General features: G+C 46.6%; 1 protein-coding gene across 1 annotated transcript in view; it reads left to right on the top strand.

Annotated features, from left to right (window-relative positions):
* gbe1b (glucan (1,4-alpha-), branching enzyme 1b) overlaps nucleotides 1–23,975 on the top strand; it is a 250,919-nt gene that overhangs the window by 208,346 nt on the left and 18,598 nt on the right. The window contains exon 15 of the mRNA XM_084143478.1: nucleotides 3,653–3,770. Within this exon, the coding sequence (XP_083999604.1) occupies nucleotides 3,653–3,770 (118 nt within the window). The remainder of the gene's footprint in view (nucleotides 1–3,652; nucleotides 3,771–23,975) is intronic.

The following is a 23,975-nucleotide window of genomic DNA, read 5'->3' as shown; positions in this document are numbered from 1 at the left end:
CTGAGACGTGCAGGTCTTCCTCTAAGAGCCTGTTAGTCCGCTCTCAGCGGGCAGCTATTACATTCCTTGTCCCAAATAGCCTACAGTATGGGCCCTGGAGACTTTATGAGTTGCACTACTACCCTATGGGCCCTGGTCAAAAGTAGTGCACTCATAAAGGGAACAGGGTATCGTTTGGGACGCGGATCAAGCGGCAGCTCAGCTCACTCTGCAATCGTGCTCATGGGCAGATTGTTTTCAGGTCATCAATGGGCCTAATTACTGATCTCTTCTCTGGACTGACCGGCACTGCTCTGGCTCTCTACAGCTTTACCCTGATTCAGCCGGTCCCTAAACGCCCCCTCCCCCTTGGCCAAAACCTCTCTGTGTTTGCAGATCTGAAGGGTCTGGGTAGGTATCATCAGAGCAGTGGTGAAGCTTCCACCATATTGCTTTCAATATGGGGGAAGGGTAGGGAGCGATGGGGACGGCTCAATGGTTCAGAATTGACTGTGTTCCTAAATCTTCCCCCTTGATTCTCAAGGCCCGTGTTGATTACAATACTTCACAGCTGAACATCAGGCTGTTGTAGCAGCCATCTGTAGACAGTAACACAAACCTCATTGCTGAATGCCTCCTGGAGCTCCACTCTGCTTCTTATCCCAGACAAGTTGGCCAGTGAACATCAAATTAACTGTCCTCCATTTATAATTCAGCATACGAGCACACACACACACACACACACACACACACACACACACACACACACACACATACATAGAAGAGGCATAAGGTTATTCAATGTCTTTGATTGCTGGATTCCAGCCAGATGGTTGAAATCAGCTTTTAATGAGTCTTGAATTAATTGTGATGTGTGGATAGTAGGATAACAATGTTCATTTTCTAGTCAGTCATTATCGAACTAATCATATACTGCACTGTGGTATCAACTAAATGGAAATAACTAGGATATGTAATGTTCCTGTAAGGGTCTTTGAATTTGCATACATTATGATTCCTAACAGATTATTACAATGTGGTGTTCTTTGTTTTCCTTTTTAGAACCATCCTTAAATATCCACCACAAAAGGAGGATGTTGTCAGGAGTCTCTAATGCAATCAGGAGAGGGGGAGGAGAGAGGGGGGAGAGAGTGGGAGGAGAGAGGGGGGAGAGAGTGGGAGGAGAGAGGGGGGAGAGAGTGGGAGGAGAGAGTGGGAGGAGAGAGAGGGGGGAGAGAGTGGGAGGAGAGAGTGGGAGGAGAGAGGGGGGAGAGAGTGGGAGGAGAGAGGGGGGAGAGAGTGGGAGGAGAAAGGGGGGAGAGAGTGGGAGGAGAGAGAGGGGGGAGAGAGTGGGAGGAGGGAGAGTGGGAGGAGAGAGTGGGAGGAGAGAGGGGAAGAGAGTGGGAGGAGAGAGGGGAAGAGAGTGGGAGGAGAGAGTGGGAGGAGAGAGGAGGGAGGAGAGAGGGGAAGAGAGTGGGGAGGGGCAGGAGAGATGGGGGAGGAGGAGAGAGGGGAGAGGGGAGGAGAGGGGGAGGGAAGAGGGGAGGAGGAGGGAAGAGGGGAGGAGGGGAGGAGGAGAGGATGAGAGGGGAGGAGGAGTGTGTATGTCTTCCTCAGTAGAAATAATGGACTCTCTGAGCAGAGCTTCTTTCTATTTAATCATGGCTATCAAAGCAGACAAGCAGAATGTTTCCCGGCCCTGGGGCAGAACCAGGAAGTGTTTGAGGATATGACTCCAACTGACTCCTTCCTCAGACTGGCCTATGGGGAGATGAGGTGATTTTCACCTAGCCAATTAGGTTCCAGTTTGCATGTGTGTTCCTTCCTGCCTGACTCCTGGTTGTTTGTTACCTAGACTGCATCCCAATTGGCACCCTATTCCCTAAGTGCACTACTTTTGACCAGATTGGGGGAATATATAAGGAATAGGGTGCCATTTTGGACGCAGGGCTACTGTACTGTCTGTTGAGGTGTTCAGAGACAGAGGTAAACAAAGCACCACGGAGAGAGAAGAGCCTCCCAGGGCCAATTCATCTATTCTCTCTCTCTCTCTCTATCTCGATCTCTCTTGATCTCTCTCTCTATCTCTCTCTCACTCGATCTCGATCTCTCTCGCTCGATCTCTCTCTCGATCTCTCTCTCTCTCTCTCTCTCTCTCTCTCTCTCTCTTGATCTCTCTCTCTCTATCTCTCGCTCGATCTCTCTCTCGCTCTCTCTCTCTCTCTCTCTCTCTCTCTCTCTCTCTCTCTCTCTTGATCTCTCTCCCTATCTCACTCGATCTCGATCTCTCTCTCTCTCTCCATCCCCTTTCCTCTCCTCTTCTTGTCTCCTTGTCATGTAGCTACCACAGGTGAATATAGTTATTTACCCATTGGTTATGGGCATATATTACATATTTACATTTGACATGCATATCGAATCATATTTGGACCAAACACATGATATATTTGACCGAGACCCTGTTAACTATAGTTCATTGTTGGTCGTATTGGCAGGCACAAGGCTCTCACAGGCATCAATCTACTCTGGATGTGTCCCAAATGACACCCTATTACCAGTCTATATAGTGAATTATTTTTAACCAGGGCCCATAGGGCTGTGGTCAAAAAGAGTGCACTATGTAGGGAATACAGTGCCATTTTAGGACACACCCTTTGACTGATTACAAGTTCAGGAGAACAAGAGGCATCGTAGAAATACAGCTCATAAAGATCTCTCTGCTTTCCTCTTTCTGTTTCCCAACACGTGTCAAAGGCAATTACTTGATTTCATATTTAATTGAGTCAGTGTAGCAAAGACACAGAGATTTGTTTTGTTTGTTTGGAGGGTTATTTGTTGAAATACATTATTTATGTAATAAATTAATCTGGCGAGCTGCATGGTTCAGCCACTTTCCTATTTGCCTGTGTTAATGTTCTTATGTTCCTCTCTCTTCCTCATCACCCCTGTTATGTTCCTCTCTCCTCCTCATCACCCCTCTTATGTTCCCCTCTCTTCCTCATCACCCCTGTTATGTTCCTCTCTCCTCCTCATCACCCCTGTTATGTTCCTCTCTCTTCCTCATCACCCCTGTTATGTTCCTCTCTCCTCCTCATCACCCCTCTTATGGTCCTCTCTCTTCCTCATCACCCCTGTTATGTTCCTCTCTCCTTCTTCATCACCCCTCTTATGTTCCTCTCTCTTCCTCATCACCCCTGTTATGTTCCTCTCTCTTCCTCATCACCCCTCTTATGTTCCTCTCTCTTCCTCATCACCCCTCTTATGTTCCTCTCACCTCCTCATCACCCCTCTTATGTTCCTCATCACCCCTCTTATGTTCCTCTCTCTTCCTCATCACCCCTCTTATGTTCCTCTCTCCTCCTCATCACCCCTCTTATGTTCCTCATCACCCCTCTTATGTTCCTCTCTCTTCCTCATCACCCCTCTTATGTTCCTCTCTCCTCCTCATCACCCCTCTTATGTTCCTCATCACCCCTCTTATGTCCATCTCTCTTCCTCATCACCCCTATTATGTTCCTCTCTCCTCCTCATCACCCCTCTTATGTTCCTCTCTCTTCCTCATCACCCCTCTTATGTTCCTCTCTCTTCCTCATCACCCCTCTTATGTTCCTCCTATCTCCATCTTTCTCCATCTCTCTTCATACCAGTGTTCCTTAACCTTTGACCCCACCAGATATACCATCAAGCTGGAAAGTGATGAAGTGCAGTATGGAGGCCATGGCAGACTGGACCACAACACTGAGTTTTTTACTGAACCACAGCCCTTCAACGAGAGAGACCACTCTATGCTGGTACGTAACACCTCCGTCATGACATTATCTTATTTGGTTGGTGTGATTATGAAGTCAGTATAGGTAGACACTAGTATGCATCTCCCAGCTTTATTCTCCCAGCTATAGTCCTCCAGCTATAGTCCTCCAGCTATAGTCCTCCAGCTATAGTCTCCCAGCTGTAGTCTCCCAGCTATAGTCCTCCAGCTATAGTCCTCCAGCTATAGTCCTCCAGCTGTAGTCTCCCAGCTGTAGTCCTCCAGCTATAGTCCTCCAGCTGTAGTCTCCCAGCTGTAGTCCTCCAGCTATAGTTTTCCAGCTATAGTCCTCCAGCTATAGTCCTCCAGCTATAGTCCTCCAGCTATAGTCCTCCAGCTATTGTCCTCCAGCTATAGTCCTCCAGCTATAGTATCCCAGCTGTAGTCCTCCAGCTATAGTCCTCCAGCTGTAGACTCCCAGCTGTAGTCCTCCAGCTCTAGTCTTCCAGCTGTAGTCTCCCAGCTATAGTCCTCCAGCTATAGTCTCCCAGCTGTAGTCCTCCAGCTCTAGTCTTCCAGCTGTAGTCTCCCAGCTATAGTCCTCCAGCTATAGTCCTCCAGCTATAGTCCTCCAGCTATAGTCCTCCAGCAATAGTCCTCCAGCTCTAGTATCCCAGCTGTAGTCCTCCAGCTCTAGTCCTCCAGCTATAGTCCTCCAGCTATAGTCCTCCAGCTATAGTCCTCCAGCTATAGTCCTCCAGCTATAGTCCTCCAGCTATAGTCCTCCAGCTATAGTCCTCCAGCTATAGTCCTCCAGCTATAGTATCCCAGCTGTAGTCCTCCAGCTATAGTCCTCCAGCTGTAGTCTCCCAGCTGTAGTCCTCCAGCTCTAGTCTTCCAGCTGTAGTCTCCCAGCTATAGTCCTCCAGCTATAGTCCTCCAGCTATAGTCCTCCAGCTATAGTCCTCCAGCTATAGTCCTCCAGCTCTAGTCCTCCAGCTGTAGTCTCCCAGCTATAGTCTTCCAGCTTTAGTCTTCCAGCTATAGTCCTCCAGCTATAGTCCTCCAGCTATAGTCCTCCAGCTATAGTCCTCCAGCTATAGTCCTCCAGCTATAGTCCTCCAGCTGTAGTCTCCCAGCTGTAGTCCTCCAGCTCTAGTCTTCCAGCTGTAGTCTCCCAGCTATAGTCCTCCAGCTATAGTATCCCAGCTGTAGTCCTCCAGCTCTAGTCCTCCAGCTGTAGTCTCCCAGCTATAGTCTTCCAGCTTTAGTCTTCCAGCTATAGTCCTCCAGCTATAGTCCTCCAGCTATAGTCCTCCAGCTATAGTCCTCCAGCTATAGTCCTCCAGCTATAGTCCTCCAGCTATAGTCCTCCAGCTACAGTCCTCCAGCTGTAGTCTCCCAGCTGTAGTCCTCCAGCTCTAGTTTTCCAGCTGTAGTCTCCCAGCTATAGTCCTCCAGCTATAGTCCTCCAGCTATAGTCCTCCAGCTATAGTCCTCCAGCTATAGTATCCCAGCTGTAGTCCTCCAGCTATAGTCCTCCAGCTGTAGTCTCCCAGCTGTAGTCCTCCAGCTCTAGTCTTCCAGCTGTAGTCTCCCAGCTATAGTCCTCCAGCTATAGTCCTCCAGCTATAGTCCTCCAGCTATAGTCCTCCAGCTATAGTCCTCCAGCTGTAGTCTCCCAGCTGTAGTCTCCCAGCTGTAGTCTGTCTCTATTATTAATCTACTTCCTCCATTAATTATCTCTACTCAGCTTTGAATGCTGCCTGAAGAACATTATCAAATATGGGTAAATTCAGAAATGCCTTGCAATTCTCTCTGTCGTACGTACGCACACACACACACGCACACACACACACACACGCGCACACACTAACACACACACACAGGGACATTCAGAAAGGCAATTCAGTTCTCCCTACTCTATTGGGACAGACCAAAGACTGTTGTTTGTTTCTCCTCAGAGGCAGATCGGTACTGTGTTCATTGTGTTTGTGAATATAGTATGTGGCATGTGAGTGCGGAGGCGTACTGTGTATCTCAAGCAGTCACTGAGAGTATAGTGTATAGGGTATAGAGTATAGGGTAAAGGGTATAGCGTGTGTATAGGGTATAGGGTATATGGTATAAGGTATAGAGTATAGGGTATAGTGTGTGTATAGGGTATAGAGTATAGAATATAGTGTGTATAGGGTATAGAGTGTGTATAGGGTATAGAGTATAGAATATAGTGTGTATAGGGTATAGAGTATAGGGTATAGAGTGTGTTTAGGGTATAGGGTATAGGGTGTATAGAGTATAGGATATAGGGTATAGAATATAGGTTATAGGGTATAGAGTGAAGGTGTTACGAACCCCGTGGCTTTAAAAGTCTAGGGTGGATGGACAAGAGGCCCGTAACATAACTCATGCAAATTAGAATGGTGACACGGAAACAGTGAGATCAAAAAATACACCGACAACCATAAGCTACTGTCAAACATAAGATGTTTATTATGAACACACGGTAAAGGTTTGGGAAAAAGGGCTGAGCAGGACCCAAGGAATGAAACAATAATGTCAAAAACCCCTAAACTGATCTTGCCTGCCTCAAGAACCGCTAAGCTTACTGCTAACCATACAAAAATTACAGTGGGGTGGTCCGCTCAGGTCTAACTAGTGTTTTTAGACAATGTTCTTTTCTACGGGTAATGTACACCCAAGGGCGACTTGCTTAAATCCCCCTTTTCCCAGGAACACACATCATAGTTACCATACAGAGTAACCAGCAAATGAGTGAGTACACAAAAAACAGGACACCACAGTATCCATACTCACATACGGAAAGAGTCTCTGTCAGCAAACACGACTGGCTAGATCTAGAGCTCCTTGTTCAATGGTGGAATAGTTTGTCTGACATTTTGTTAAATTTCCGCGAAAAATAACAGACAGGATGGTCCACTCCACTCTGGTCCAGCTGCAGTAGAACAGCACCAGCACCTCTGGCACTTGCATCTACCTCCAGTTTAAACGGCCGTTCAAAATCTGGCGAAGCAAGAACAGGGGTACTACATAAGAGCGCTTTAGCAGTGTTGAAAGCAGTGCGACAGTCTTCAGACTATACACATTTTCTCGCCGGACTGAGCAAATCCGTTAATGGAGCAACTACCGCAGAGACATTTTTACAGAAACTACGGTAGTAGCCAACCATCCCTAAAAAGCGGCGTAGCTCTCTTCTGGTGGTAGGTGCGGGAAACGCATTTTATAGCTGAGACCTTGGCATCTACAGGGCGCACCTGACCATGGCCGACCTGTTTACCGAGATAAGTAACAGTGGCCTTCCCAAACTCGCACTTTGCTAAGTTCAGAGTTAAGAGAAGCGGCTGCTAGACGTTCACACACTACCCTTAAGAGTGTTAATATGATCAGACCACTCAGTTGAATAAATGACAAGATCATCAAAGGTAAGCACTACAATTAGGAACTCCAGCCAATACTGTGTTAACCAGGCGTTGGAAAGTGGCTGGTGCGTTCCGCATCCCAAATGCCATGACAGCATATTGTAAGAATTGGTCTGGGGTCACAAAGGCACGTTATGTTATCGGCACCTGCCAGTAACCTTTTAGAATAACTAGTTTGGTTACATAAGTAGCAGCACCAACAGTGTCAATACAGTCATCCAGTCTGGGTAACGGGAACGAGTCGGGGCACTGTGACCGCATTGACCTTTCGATAGTCCGTACATAACCTGGATGTCCCATCAGGTTTGGGAACCAGAATGCACGGAGAACTCCAAGGACTTGAACTTGGCATAGCCAGGTTATTCTCCAGCAAATAACCGACCTCATCCCTCATTATCTTTCTTTTAGAGACGTTGACACGATAAGCATGTTGCTTGATAGGTGCAGCGTTTCCAACATTAATGTCATGTTCTAACAAATTTGTGCGTGTAGGAACGTCATTAAAAAGACATGGAAAGCTGTGTAATAGTCTCACAATATCATCTGACTGTCCGTCCGTTAAATGAATCAGGCTTGACGGGAGAGACAGCAGCATCTCTGAATTGGGCAATCTAGCACACTGCTGCTGAGTATTGCGCAACTCCAAACCATCTCCGTCCACATCATTAACATGACCTCCCACTACAGCCGCAGCAGCAATAGAGACCGCAGTCTCGGCCAGTTTCTCTGGACTGTCTATCTGAGTGACGGGTCTGGTGTGGTACGTCTTCAACATGTTAATGTGGCACACACGAGATTGGCGTGTTCTATCGGGTGTCTGTATCACATAGTCAGTTTCATTTAGTTTCTTTTCAATTACATAAGGACCAGAGAAACGTGCTGACAATGACGCTCCTGGCACAGGCAACAATACAAGAACTTGGTCACCTGGCTGCAGTGAATGAGAAACAGTCTGGTTGTCATAATGCCGTTTCATCCGTCTCTGTGAGGAAGACAGCGCTTCCTTTACTAGAGCACAGGCACCATGTAGGCGCTCACGAAAGCGACTAACGTAGTCCAACACATTTTCTTCCACACACAACTCTTGTGATAAAAACGGATCCTTAAGGACTTTCATTGGTCTTATGGTGTGTCCAAACACCAGTTCAGCTGGGCTGAACCCTAGGGATTCCTGTACCGTCTCACGGACAGCAAACAAAACTAAAGGAACTCTCTCATCCCAATCCTTCTCAGATTCCAAATAATATTTATGGAGGATAGACTTCAGTGTCTGATGCCAACGTTCAAGCGCACCCTGAGACTCTGGGTGATACAGTGGGGGGAAAAAGTATTTAGTCAGCCACCAATTGTGCAAGTTCTCCCACTTAAAAATTTTCATCATAGGTACACGTCAACTATGACAGACAAAATGAGAAAAAAAAATCCAGAACATCACATTGTAGAATTTGTAATGAATTTATTTGCAAATTATGGTGGAAAATAAGTATTTGGTCAATAACAAAAGTTTCTCAATACTTTTTATATACCATTTGTTGGCAATGACACAGGTCAAATGTTTTCTGTAAGTCTTCACAAGGTTTTCATACACTGTTGCTGGTATTTTGGCCCATTCCTCCATGCAGATCTCCTCTAGAGCAGTGATGTTTTGGGGCTGTCGCTGGGCAACACGGACTTTCAACTCCCTCCAAAGATTTTCTATGGGGTTGAGATCTGGAGACTGGCAAGGCCACTCCAGGACCTTGAAATGCTTCTTACGAAGCCACTCCTTCGTTGCCCGGGCGGTGTGTTTGGGATCATTGTCATGCTGAAAGACCCAGCCACGTTTCATCTTCAATGCCCTTGCTGATGGATGGAGGTTTTCACTCAAAATCTCACGATACATGGCCCCATTCATTATTTCCTTTACACGGATCAGTCGTCCTGGTCCCTTTGCAGAAAAACAGCCCCAAAGCATGATGTTTCCACCCCCATGCTTCACAGTAGGCATGGTGTTCTTTGGATGCAACTCAGCATTCTTTGTCCTCCAAACACGATGAGTTGAGTTTTTACCAAAAAGTTATATTTTGGTTTCATCTGACCATATGACATTCTCCCAATCCTCTTCTGGATCATCCAAATGCACTCTAGCAAACTGCAGACGGGCCTGGACATGTACTGGCTTAAGCAGGGGGACACGTCTGGCACTGCAGGATTTGAGTCCCTGGCGGCGTAGTGTGTTACTGATGGTAGGCTTTGTTACTTTGGTCCCAGCTCTCTGCAGGTCATTCACTAGGTCCCCCCGTGTGGTTCTGGGATTTTTGCTCACCGTTCTTGTGATCATTTTGACCCCACAGGGTGAGATCTTGCGTGGAGCCCCAGATCGAGGGAGATTATCAGTGGTCTTGTATGTCTTCCATTTCCTAATAATTGCTCCCACAGTTGATTTCTTCAAACCAAGCTGCTTACCTATTGCAGATTCAGTCTTCCCAGCCTGGTGCATGTCTACAATTTTGTTTCTGGTGTCCTTTGACAGCTCTTTGGTCTTGGCCATAGTGGAGTTTGGAGTGTGACTGTTTGAAGTTGTGGACAGGTGTCTTTTATACTGATAACAAGTTCAAACAGGTGCCATTAATACAGGTAACGAGTGGAGGACAGAGGAGCCTCTTAAAGAAGAAGTTACAGGTCTTTGAGAGCCAGAAATCTTGCTTGTTTGTAGGTGACCAAATACTTATTTTCCACCATAATTTGCAAATAAATTCATTAAAAATCCTACAATCTGATTTTCTGGATATTTTTTTCTCAATTTGTCTGTCATAGTTGACATGTACCTATGATGAAAATTACAGGCCTCTCTCATCTTTTTAAGTGGGAGAACTTGCACAATTGGTGGCTGACTAAATACTTTTTTTCCCCCACTGTATGCGCTTGACACACGGTGTGTAACTGACAAGGATTTTAACACTTGTTTGAAAAGCTTAGAAAGGAAATTCGTACCCTGATCAGTTTGTACCACCTTAGGTAACCCAAAAGTTGAGAAGAATTTGATCAAAGCTTTACTCACCACCGGAGCAGTAATCCTTCGCAGAGGAATGGCCTCTGGGTACCTGGTGGCCACACACATAATCGTCAACAGAAACTGGGTACCAGATTTTATCTTTGGTAATGGTCCAACACAATCAACCATCACATGTTTGAATGGTTCACCTATGGCAGGTATGGGACAAAGAGGCACGGGAGGAATAACCTGGTTCGGTTTCCCAGTTACCTGACAGGTGTGGCATGCCCGACAGAACTGATCCACATCTTGTTTTAAACCAGGCCAAAATAAATGTCGCAAAACCCGATCATAAGTCTTGGTGACTCCCAGATGTTCGGGCCACTGGTGATCGTGAGCGAGGGATACAACATTTAGTCGAAAGGCTGTAGGAATCACTATTTGGTAAACAGCATTCCAATCTCCGCCAGCGTCAACATGGGACGTCCATTTACGCATGAGGAGATTACCATCAATGAAGTATGCCATGTTTTTCTTCTTTAGCTCCTCCTCTGAGACAACACTAGAAAAACATTTAGCCAGGCTAATGTCAACCTTCTGGTTAGCGATCAGCTGCTCACGAGTGACTGGTAACTGTATTGCCTCAGCAACAAGTTCCACATCCTTCTTCCTTTCCCTGGGCTGTTGGTCAGACTGCACCAGCTTACCAGAGGTAGCACCCGAGCTATCCTCTGGGTCACACTCTCTGAATAGAATGGTGTTCGACAAATCGATCACGTCACCCACTTGTCGTGCTTGAGCACGTGTGACAACACAAGCGGGGAACACATCTGGATAACCCTGTGCCAGCTCTTCGGAGAGAGACTGGTCACTTTTATCCATTACCTCCAATACGGGTATCACCTTTCCTCCGGCAATATCGTTGCCCATTATAAATGTCACACCTTTTATTGGCAACATAGAACGTACTCCAACTCTGAACAATCCACTGACTAACTCAGAGTGTACGTTCACAAAGTGCAATGGCACTGGGACGAATCCCATTTAAATTCCTTGTACTAACACACTGGAACCACAATATGTATTATCGGACAAGGGCAACACATCAGATAGTATGAACGACTGCGTCAGTATCTCTGAGGATTCTAACCGCACGCTGAGACGCTTCGTCATCTGTTATGGAAACAAACCCCTCAAAAAATGAACGGTTCATAACTGCTACTGTAACATTCACTAATGAGGCATTTGTTTTGATTCCGGCCTTACAACCGTACGAATCAACCCAACACCCATTGGCAGCCTAGCGTGCTGTGGCATCCCCTGTTTGCGTTTTAGCAGAAAGCAATCATTAACCATATGAAGAACACAGGGAAACATACCACCTCTGTTTCTGCAGCACAGAAGAACACAGGGAAACATACCACCTCTGTTTCTGCAGCACAGAAGAACACAGGGAAACATACCACCTCTGTTTCTGCAGCACAGAAGAACACAGGGAAACATATGTCCCACCTTATGACAATAGAAACAGTGACGCACATCTTTCAGGCGTGCTGGATGAACTGCTGGTCGACTAGGGCTAAGAGTTAGCAACTCCGCGGCCCTGCTCTCCGTAAGAGCCGAAAACACGCTCTTATGCGTCAACACAAACTCGTCTGCCAATGCAGACGCTTCCGACAGTGAGAATACGTTCTGTTCGTTCAGATAAACTACAATGCGTTCAGGTAAGCAATTTTTAAACTCTTCTAACAAGATTATCTCCCGTTGAGAGTTAAAATCAGTTACCTTATTAGCAGTGTGCCATTTGTCAAACAGATTTATTTTGTCTCTAGCAAACTCCACATAAGTCTGAGTAGAATACTTTTTATGAGACCTAAATCTCTGTCGATATGCCTCAGGAACCAGCTCATAGGCACGAAGAACAGTAGCTTTGACCACGTCATAATTCAAGCTGTCTTCAAGAGGTAGCGCTGACAGAACCTCTTGGGCTTTACCTGTTAATTTACACTGAAGTAATAGGCACCATAGCTCTTCAGGCCATTTCAATGCTACCGCTATACGCTCAAAAGCACTGAAATAGGAATCAACCTCTGACTCCCTAAACACAGGTACCAAGGTGATCTGTCTACTAATATCAAAAGTAGCAGACAACACAGCTGGTGAGGACGGCTCACTAGCAGGCATAGTATGAGCAGAGACTAACCTCGCTGTTTCTGCCTCCAGTTCCATCTTACACGTCTCCAGTTCCATCTTACACGTCTCCAGTTCCATCTTACACGTCTCCAGTTCCATCTTACGCGTCTCCAGTTCCATCTTACACGTCTCCAGTTCCATCTTACACGTCTCCAGTTCCATCTTACACGTCTCCAGTTCCATCTTACACGTCTCCAGTTCCATCTTACACGTCTCCAGTTCCATCTTACACGTCTCCAGTTCCATCTTACACGTCTCCAGTTCCATCTTACGCGTCTCCAGTTCCATCTTACGCGTCTCCAGTTCCATCTTACACGTCTCCAGTTCCATCTTACACGTCTCCAGTTCCATCTTACACGTCTCCAGTTCCATCTTACGCGTCTCCAGTTCCATCTTACGCGTCTCCAGTTCCATCTTACGCGTCTCCAGTTCCATCTTACGCGTCTCCAGTTCCATCTTACGCGTCTCCAGTTCCATCTTACGCGTCTCCAGTTCCATCTTACGCGTCTCCAGTTCAATCTTACGCGTCTCCAGTTCCATCTTACGCGTCTCCAGTTCCATCTTACACGTCTCCAGTTCCATCTTACACGTCTCCAGTTCCATCTTACGCGTCTCCAGTTCTGCCTCTAGCTTACGCGTCTCCAGCTTTTCTCGCCCGATTTGTTGCCTTCTCTCCCGCCTCCATTTGGAGCCGTGTCGATCGGACATCCATCCTGGCATCACTGTCGGACAGTGGGGAGAGTGGGTCAAAACGGGGCAATGTGGCTGGAGCCTTAGCCTCGCCCTCGTCCTCAGACACCGACGGGCTTACAGGAGCAGCAGCCACATCCCCTACAGGAGCAGCAGGCTCAGGCGGCGGTAACTCAAGCACTCGCTCGTTCAATAATACCTCTAACACCGCTTTCCTAACTTCTGCTTTCACTAAAACCCTTGGTATGGGTACAGAAAAGAGGTCACCCAAAGCCTGTAGATCCACTCTACGGCAATTATCAAAAACCTCCCACGTAGGGTTTTCCAAAAAGGCATCCAAATCAAAAGTAGACATCTTAAGCTAGCAACACGAGCCGACGAATACTGAACACAAAACCAGTTAGTCACAGCTGCCAAGCTCAACACTGAATCAGACACTAAACCAATTTGCATGAGTGGCATGGGTATCATTGAGATATATCACGGACGAGCCCCCACGTTATGTTACGAACCCTGTGGCTTTAAAAGTCTAGGGGGGATGGACAAGAGACCCTTAACAGAAGGGTATAGTGTATAGGGTATAGAGTATAGGGTATGGCGTGTGTATAGGGTATAGAATATAGAGTATCGGATTCTTCTGTGTTCTTCTTAAAGCCTTGCACAGATTCCACTTTGTTTTATCCCAGATGGCACCCTCTTCTCTACATAGTGCGATGGGTTCTGGTCAAAAGTAGTACCCTATGTAGGGAATAGGTTGCCATTTGGGATACAGCCGATGTGTGCGAGAACAGACGGACCATTGGCCTTCTCCATGCTCTGGGATGGCTTAAGGCTAACAACATGAGATGGGCTGGACATTGGGACACACGGGGAGGGAGACACTGGGATGCATGTTGAATAGAGGGCTCTCCCTCCAGGACATTTCCCACTGGTGCCTTCCCTTTTTTTTACTAAAATGTTTTCCCCCTGAAGAGATATCTGAGAGCGAGGCGATAAATAGGTAATAGATAAGGTCCTGAATGTGTATGTGAGGATGGATCCACTTTAGAGACAGACAGAGGAAGCTGCACTCTAGATGAGAACAGCTCATCTCCATGTGGTTCATCTCAAGGGCTCTTAGTGGGAGGGGAAGGACAGTAACACAACGTATCAAGACCCAATAGTATTGTGGAGAATATCGACAGTGCAACGTCCCTTGTGGGTCTTCAGCTGCTGTCTCCCAGTCTGTAGACAAAGTATTGAGCACAACAGTACGTCTCACTGTCTGGATGTTAATATGGTGTTTAGTCTGTCTTACTGTCTGGATGTTAATATGGTGTTTAGTCTGTCTCACTGTCTGGATGTTAATATGGTGTTTAGTCTGTCTTACTGTCTGGATGTTAATATGGTGTTTAGTCTGTCTCACTGTCTGGATGTTAATATGGTGTTTGTTTATCTAAACTTAAGTTGAACTTCCCCTGATCAAACAGTAAAAGAGTTGAAGAGGGGAAGAGTTGAGAGCCAGTAGAGGGGAAGCAGGGTACAGGGGAGAGCCAGTAGAGGGGAGAGCCAGTAGAGGGGAGAGCCAGTAGAGGGGAGAGCCAGTAGAGGGGAAGCTGGGTACAGGGGAGAGCCAGTAGAGGGGAAGCTGGGTACAGGGGAGAGCCAGTAGAGGGGAAGCGGGGTACAGGGGAGAGCCAGTAGAGGGGAAGCTGGGTACAGGGGAGAGCCAGTAGAGGGGAAGCTGGGTACAGGGGAGAGCCAGTAGAGGGGAAGCTGGGTACAGGGGAGAGCCAGTAGAGGGGGAAGCGGGGTAGAGGGGAAGCTGGGTACAGGGGAGAGCCAGTAGAGGGGAGAGCCAGTAGTGGGGAGAGCCAGTAGAGGGGAAGCTGGGTACAGGAGAGAGCCAGTAGAGGGGAAGCTGGGTACAGGGGAGAGCCAGTAGAGGGGGAGCTGGGTACAGGGGAGAGCCAGTAGAGGGGAAGCGGGGTACAGGGGAGAGCCAGTAGAGGGGAAGCTGGGTACAGGGGAGAGCCAGTAGAGGGGAAGCTGGGTACAGGGGAGAGCCAGTAGAGGGGAAGCTGGGTACAGGGGAGAGCCAGTAGAGGGGGAAGCGGGGTAGAGGGGAAGCTGGGTACAGGGGAGAGCCAGTAGAGGGGAAGCTGGGTACAGGAGAGAGCCAGTACAGGGGAGAGCCAGTAGAGGGGAAGCTGGGTACAGGGGAGAGCCAGTAGAGGGGAAGCTGGGTACAGGGGAGAGCCAGTAGAGGGGAAGCGGGGTACAGGGGAGAGCCAGTAGAGGGGAAGCTGGGTACAGGGGAGAGCCAGTAGAGGGGAAGCTGGGTACAGGAGAGAGCCAGTACAGGGGAGAGCCAGTAGAGGGGAAGCTGGGTACAGGGGAGAGCCAGTAGAGGGGAAGCTGGGTACAGGGGAGAGCCAGTAGAGGGGAAGCTGGGTACAGGGGAGAGCCAGTAGGGGGGAAGCGGGGTACAGGAGAGAGCCAGTAGAGCGGGAAGAAGAAGAATATTCCTCCTCATTTACAGACAGACAGTTCTTGTGTTGTTTTTCTGGTCCATCCAAAACGTTCTTGGCGATACCCTTGCAGTCTCACAGATATTAACAACATTAACTCAACATTATTTAAAATTCTTTCTGCCCCTCTTTTATCCAGACAGCAGAGAATCACTGTGTTAGCAGAACTTTCATCTGTGAAGAACTGAAATTCTACATTCTCTTAAATCTCTTCCTTAGTCTTTTATTAATTCAAACACCACAGTTTCAGTGCCGTCCCTCCTGGCCAAATATGAAGTTTAGTTAACAAGTCTACTGCAGTGGCATCCCTACTGGCTAAATGTGAGGTTTAGTTAACAAGTCTGCTGCTAATGCCGGCACCATCAGGGAACTAAGAATAAAGAGGGGGTTAGGAGGGAGTACGGGGAGGAGAGGAGGCAGACTGAGGGGGGTCAACATCGCCTCTCTCTCATCCCCCCTCGTTCTCCCATGCTTCCCCCCCCTGTTTTAGTCTCTCCCACTTTACCTCTCCTCTACCCCTCTCTCTTTACCCCCCCCCCCACACACACACGCTTTCTCTCTCTCCCTCCCTGTCAGAGATAGAAAAGTGAGGCTGTAGTCTCTCACAAAGCATCCCTCTCCTACAGCACCAGTTATCTACCTGAAAATGACAGTCAGGCAGAGATTAATCATATAGTACTGTGCCGCCTTGCAAGTGCCTCAAAAGGTGCCCCAGCGTTCATTCCCTGAGATCTCTCCATGTTTTATTTAAGGAGAGCTCCGCTAGCTGCTTCAAAGTCTCCCTCTACTGTCTTTATAATGGGTCCGTCAGCTACACAACTCCTCCTCCACCACCTCCCCTCTTCCTCCTCCTCCCCCTCCTTCTCCTCCACCACCTTCCCTCTTCCCCCTCTTCCTCCTTCTCCTCCACCTCCTCCCCTCCTCCTCCTCCTCCTATCTTCTTCCTCCTCCCCACCACCTCCCCTCTTCCTCCTCAGCTGAATCAGGTGCTCTGGATGGCAGATGAGGCTCTGCTTCAGAAGTCTGCTACAAGACTCCACTGTTGTCTTTTAAATGGGAACGCACATCAAACTGTTCAGTTGTGAATGAACTCTGTGAACTCTTGACTCCCAACTTGTTTTTAGATGTTTTCCACATTAATGATACACAGAAGAAGAAAAGTGCCAAAGATGTATGTTAGCATACGAAACAATCATCATTGTCAGTCTTCATGTATTAAACCACATCAACTGCTGTGTTGACAAAAAAGACTAGTTCTAGTTAGGTTGTGGTTGGTGGACTATACCAACTCTACAGTACTGTTAGTTGGGGTGTAGTTGGTGGACTATACCAACTCTACAGGACTGTTAGTTGGGGTGTAGTTGGTGGACTATACCAACTCTACAGTACTGTTAGTTGGGGTGTAGTTGGTGGACTATACCAACTCTACAGTACTGTTAGTTGGGGTGTAGTTGGTGGACTATACCAACTCCACAGTACTGTTAGTTGGGGTGTAGTTGGTGGACTATACCAACTCCACAGTACTGTTAGTTGGGGTGTAGTTGGTGGACTATACCAACTCTACAGGACTGTTAGTTGGGGTGTAGTTGGTGGACTATACCAACTCTACAGGACTGTTAGTTGGGGTGTAGTTGGTGGACTATACCAACTCTACAGTACTGTTAGTTGGGGTGTAGTTGGTGGACTATACCAACTCTACAGTACTGTTAGTTGGGGTGTAGTTGGTGGACTATACCAACTCTACAGGACTGTTAGTTGGGGTGTAGTTGGTGGACTATACCAACTCTACAGGACTGTTAGTTGGGGTGTAGTTGGTGGACTATACCAACTCTACAGGACTGTTAGTTGGGGTGTAGTTGGTGGACTATACCAACTCTACAGTACTGTTAGTTGGGGTGTAGTTGGTGGACTATACCAACTCTACAGTATTGTTAGTTGGGGTGTAGTTGGTGGACTATACCAACTCCACAGTACTGTTAGTTGGGGTGTAGTTGGTGGACTATACCAACTCTACAGGACTGTTAGTTGGGGTGTAGTTGGTGGACTATACCAACTCTACAGGACTGTTAGTTGGGGTGTAGTTGGTGTCTGTACCAACTCTACAGGACTGTTAGTTGGGGTGTAGTTGGTGTCTGTACCAACTCTACAGGACTGTTAGTTGGGGTGTAGTTGGTGGACTATACCAACTCTACAGGACTGTTAGTTGGGGTGTAGTTGGTGGACTATACCAACTCTACAGTACTGTTAGTTGGGGTGTAGTTGGTGGACTATACCAACTCTACAGTATTGTTAGTTGGGGTGTAGTTGGTGGACTATACCAACTCTACAGGACTGTTAGTTGGGGTGTAGTTGATGGACTATACCAACTCTACAGTACTGTTAGTTGGGGTGTAGTTGGTGGACTATACCAACTCTACAGTACTGTTAGTTGGGGTGTAGTTGGTGGACTATACCAACTCTACAGGACTGTTAGTTGGGGTGTAGTTGGTGGACTATACCAACTCTACAGTACTGTTAGTTGGGGTGTAGTTGGTGGACTATACCAACTCTACAGGACTGTTAGTTGGGGTGTAGTTGATGGACTATACCAACTCTTCAGGACTGTTAGTTGGGGTGTAGTTGGTGGACTATACCAACTCTACAGTATTGTTAGTTGGGGTGTAGTTGGTGGACTATACCAACTCTACAGGACTGTTCATTGGTGTGTACAGTGAGGGAAAAAAGTATTTGATCCCCTGCTGATTTTGTACGTTTGCCCACTGAAAAAGACATGATCAGTCTATAATTTTAATGGTAGGTTTATTTGAACAGTGAGAGACAGAATAACAACAAAATAATCCAGAAAAACACATGTCAAAAATGTTATAAATTGATTTGCATTTTAATGAGGGAAATAAGTATTTGACCCCTCTGCAAAACATGACTTAGTACTTGGTGGCAAAACCCTTGTTGGCAATCACAGAGGTCAGACGTTTCTTGTAGTTGGCCACCAGGTTTGCACACATCTCAGGAGGGATTTTGTCCCACTCCTCTTTGCAGATCTTCTCCAAGTCATTAAGGTTTCGAGGCTGACGTTTGGCAACTCGAACCTTCAACTCCCTCGACAGATTTTCTATGGGATTAAGGTCTGGAGACTGACTAGGCCACTCCAGGACCTTAATGTGCTTCTTCTTGAGCCACTCCTTTGTTGCCTTGGCCGTGTGTTTTGGGTCATTGTCATGCTGGAATACCCATCCACAACCTATTTTTAATGCCCTGGCTGAGGGAAGGAGGTTCTCACCCAAGATTTGACTTTACATGGCCCCGTCCATCGTCCCTTTGATGCGGTGAAGTTGTCCTGTCCCCTTAGCAGAAAAACACCCGCAAAGCATAATGTTTCCACCTCCATGTTTGATGTTGGGGATGGTGTTCTTGGGGTCATAGGCAGCATTCCTCCTCCTCCAAACACGGCGAGTTGAGTTAATGCCAAAGAGCTCGATTTTAGTCTCATCTGACCACAACACTTTCATCCAGTTCTCCTCTGAATCATTCAGATGTTCATTGGCAAACTTCAGACGGGCCTGTATATGTGCTTTCTTGAGCAGGGGGACCTTGCAGGCGCTGCAGGATTTCAGTCCTTCACGGCATAGTGTGTTACCAATTGTTTTCTTGGTGACTATGGTCCCAGCTGCCTTGAGATCATTGACACGATCCTCCCGTGTAGTTCTGGGCTGATTCCTCACCGTTCTCATGATCATTGCTACTCCACGAAGTGAGATCTTGCATGGAGCCCCAGGCCGAGGGAGATTGACAGTTATTTTGTGTTTCTTCCATTTGCGAATAATTGCACCAACTTTTGTCACCTTCTCACCAAGCTGTTTGGCAATGGTCTTGTAGCCCATTCCAGCCTTGTGTAGGTCTACAATCTTGTCCCTGACATCCTTGGAGAGCTCTTTGGTCTTGGCCATGGTGGAGAGTTTGGAATCTGATTGATTGATTGCTTCTGTGGACAGGTGTCTTTTATACAGGTAACAAACTGAGATTAGGAGCACTCCCTTTAAGAGTGTGCTCCTAATCTCAGTTTGTTACCTGTATAAAAGACACCTGGGAGCCAGAAATCTTTCTGACTGAGAGGGGGTCAAATACTTATTTCCCTCATTGAAAATGCAAATCAATTTATAAAATCTTTGACATGCGTTTTTCTGGATTTTTCTGGATTTTTTTTTGTTGTTATTCTGTTTTACACTGTTCAAATAAACCTACCATTAAAATTATAGACTGATCATTTCTTTGTCAGTGGGCAAACGTACAAAATCAGCAGGGGATCAAATACTTTTTTCCCTCACTGTAGTTGGTGGACTATACCAACTCTACCGTATTGTTAGTTGGGGTGTAGTTGGTTGACTATACCAACTCTACAGTATTGTTAGTTGGGGTGTAGTTGGTGGACTATACCAACTCTACAGGACTGTTAGTTGGGGTGTAGTTGGTGGACTATACCAACTCTACAGTACTGTTAGTTGGGGTGTAGTTGGTGGACTATACCAACTCTACAGTACTGTTAGTTGGGGTGTAGTTGGTGGACTATACCAACTCTACAGTACTGTTAGTTGGGGTGTAGTTGATGGACTATACCAACTCTACAGTACTGTTAGTTGGGGTGTAGTTGGTGGACTATACCAACTCTACATTACTGTTAGTTGGGATGTAGTTGGTGGACTATACCAACTCTACAGTACTGTTAGTTGGGGTGTAGTTGATGGACTATACCAACTCTACAGCATTGTTAGTTGGGGTGTAGTTGGTGGACTATACCAACTCTACAGTACTGTTAGTTGGGGTGTAGTTGGTGGACTATGCCAACTCTACAGTACTGTTAGTTGGGGTGTAGTTGATGGACTATACCAACTCTACAGTACTGTTAGTTGAGGTGTAGTTGGTGGACTATACCAACTCTACAGTACTGTTAGTTGGGGTGTAGTTGGTGGACTATACCAACTCTACAGTACTGTTAGTTGGGGTGTAGTTGGTGGACTATACCAACTCTACAGTACTGTTAGTTGGGGTGTAGTTGGTGGACTATACCAACTCTACAGTACTGTTAGTTGGGGTGTAGTTGATGGACTATACCAACTCTACAGTACTGTTAGTTGGGGTGTAGTTGGTGGTATATACCAACTCTACATTACTGTTAGTTGGGATGTAGTTGGTGGACTATACCAACTCTACAGTACTGTTAGTTGGGGTGTAGTTGATGGACTATACCAACTCTACAGCATTGTTAGTTGGGGTGTAGTTGGTGGACTATACCAACTCTACAGTACTGTTAGTTGGGGTGTAGTTGGTGGACTATACCAACTCTACAGTACTGTTAGTTGAGGTGTAGTTGATGGACTATACCAACTCTACAGTACTGTTAGTTGAGGTGTAGTTGGTGGACTATACCAACTCTACAGTACTGTTAGTTGGGGTGTAGTTGGTGGACTATACCAACTCTACAGTACTGTTAGTTGGGGTGTAGTTGGTGGACTATACCAACTCTACAGTACTGTTAGTTGGGGTGTAGTTGATGGACTATACCAACTCTACAGTACTGTTAGTTGGGGTGTAGTTGGTGGACTATACCAACTCTACAGTACTGTTAGTTGGGGTGTAGTTGGTGGACTATACCAACTCTACAGTACTGTTAGTTGGGGTGTAGTTGGTGGACTATACCAACTCTACAGTACTGTTAGTTGGGGTGTAGTTGGTGGACTATACCAACTCTACAGTACTGTTAGTTGGGGTGTAGTTGGTGGACTATACCAACTCTACAGTACTGTTAGTTGGGGTGTAGTTGGTGGACTATACCAACTCTACAGTACTGTTAGTTGGGGTGTAGTTGGTGGACTATACCAACTCTACAGTACTGTTAGTTGGGGTGTAGTTGGTGGACTATACCAACTCTACAGTACTGTTAGTTGGGGTGTAGTTGGTGGACTATACCAACTCTACAGGACTGTTAGTTGGGGTGTAGTTGGTGGACTATACCAACTCTACAGTACTGTTAGTTGGGGTGTAGTTGGTGGACTATACCAACTCTACAGTACTGTTAGTTGGGGTGTAGTTGGTGGACTATACCAACTCTACAGGACTGTTAGTTGGGGTGTAGGTGGTGGACTATACCAACTTTACAGTACTGTTAGTTTGGGTGTAGTTGGTGGACTATACCAACTCTACTCTCCAGTTCTGCTGTGTTGACAACAAAGACTAGTTCTCTGAGCTCTGATATAAATAATTAGCTGCTTCGGATTCCTGAATAATTAGCTGTTTTGCATTCATCTCAGGGACCGCTCCCTTTGTCTTCATTTCCTTTCTATGAGAGATTGTCAAAGGGAAGAAGAGAGGAGAGAAAGGGGGAACACAGCGTACAGAGTGGTGGCAAGTGATCAAAAGAGGCCTGTTTCCATCAGGATGCATGAACATCTAAGGAACATCTCTAACTAGCTAGGCACTACTAATATATTATTATTATTATTATTATTATTATTATTATTATTATTATTATTATATTATTATCTAAGGCCCGTCTCTTTACTAGTGTTAATGTGTTTGTTAGTTACTTTGCTGAAACATGTTTTTCACCCCAAATACATGGACAATAGAATACAATACTTGCTTTTTTGGTCCGTAGAACTTCTGAATGTTTTGTGTCAGGTAGTGTTCAACAAGCTGGGCGCAGCATAGTTAGGGGTAACATGCCTTGCTCAAGGGCACAACAGCGGTAAGGTTGCATAATGGGACATTGAAGCCGGTAACCCTCCAGCTTCTGCCTCCAGTCCCCCCCCCCCCCCCCCCCCCCCGTCAATTTGGGGATTCTAATCGGCAACCCTCCGGTTACCGGCCAGTTCCTCTAACCTCGAGGCTGCCGCCACCCCTCTGAAAAAAGCCAGATCCTTTTCCTTGATGTCTGATGCTTATTGTGGTCTTCAATCATTCAACGATCTGAGACGCGTTGCTATTGTTAGAGGGTGAGGGAGTAGAAGAGTGTTATGTGGCACAATAATGCAATTGAGCCAGACAGAGTTCGTATCTCTACTGTACGTGCGTTCCAAATGGAGCCCCTAGTCCTTACATAGACCCTTAGGGCTCTGGTCAAAAGTAGTGAACTTTAAAGGGAGTGTGGGGCCATTTTGGACGCAGCCTAGTCTAGTTGGACTGACAGGAGACCGATACCCCACTCTAGTTCATGTTGGGCTGCTTGACACACTCCCACAGTAGAGAGCCTGGAGGTTCTTAGGCTGTTGCGAACCTCCTCATAAAACCTTTATCTGTCCGTCTGTCTGTCTGAACATCGATCTGATTTTTGTTATTAGCTTGAAGGCAAGAGGCTCCTCTTGGAAGAGACCAGAAAAACATGTGAAAGTTAGAGGCAGCAGAGAGCGTATCAAAGGAAAGAAAAGCGTGTAACTGCTACAGAGATGCTCCTAAAGACATGACCAGCAAGTAAATTACTAACCCTATGTCCCAAATGGCACCCTTATTCCCTTTATAGTGCACTACTTTAGACGGGGGCCCATAGGGCTGTGGTCAAAAGTAGTGAACTATGTAGGGAATAGGGTGCCATTTGGGATGCAACCTTAAACCCTTAAACTTTCCCCACATTTTATTTATGCATCGTTCTGCAGGCGTAGACTAGAGCTCCATATATGGCCACATTTATTTTTCTCTGATGCAGAGTATCCTCTGAGAAGTGTTCTCTCGTCTTGTTTACTTTAGGGTCGTGTCCCAACATAGTGCACTACTTTTGATGGGCTTTGGTCAAAAGTAGTGCACTTTGTAGGGAATAGGGTGCCGTTTGGGGCTCATGTCCCAGTCGGTAATCCCAGCATGGTTCAAGCTGACCACCTTTCCCTGTTCCCAAGAACTCTAAGGTAACCTGCCTAAATGACTATCACCCTGTAGCGCTCACAACTGTAATTATGAAGTGCTTTGGAAAGGCTGGTCATGACACACATCAACACCCTGGACCCACTCCAATTCCCAACTGCCCCAACAGATCCACAGATGATGCCATTTCAAATGCACTTCACACTGCCCTCTCCCACCTCGACAAGAGGGGAAATAACAATTTAAGAATGCTGTTCATAGACTACAGCTCAGCGTTCAACACCATAGTCCCTTTCAAGCTCATCACCAAAAGCTAGGAACCCTGGGACTGAACCCCCCCCCCCCCCCCCCCCCCCACACTCTGCTACTGGACATACCGGCACAACACAAACACACATACATACACATTATACACACACACACACACACTTTTATTCATATTCATATGCAACTGCTACTCTGTTCTTTATTTTACTCTTATTATTATATAGTATATCCTGATGCCTGGTGACTTTACCCTGCCTTCATGTACATATCTACATCAAATACCTTATTATTATCTATCCTGATGCCTAGTCACTTCACCCTGCCTT

Source organism: Coregonus lavaretus, assembly GCF_964263955.1.
Source record: "Coregonus lavaretus genome assembly, chromosome: 26".
Taxonomy (NCBI): domain Eukaryota; kingdom Metazoa; phylum Chordata; class Actinopteri; order Salmoniformes; family Salmonidae; genus Coregonus; species Coregonus lavaretus.
Note: the sequence above shows the minus strand (reverse complement) of the source record. Positions and strands in the feature narration are given on the sequence as shown.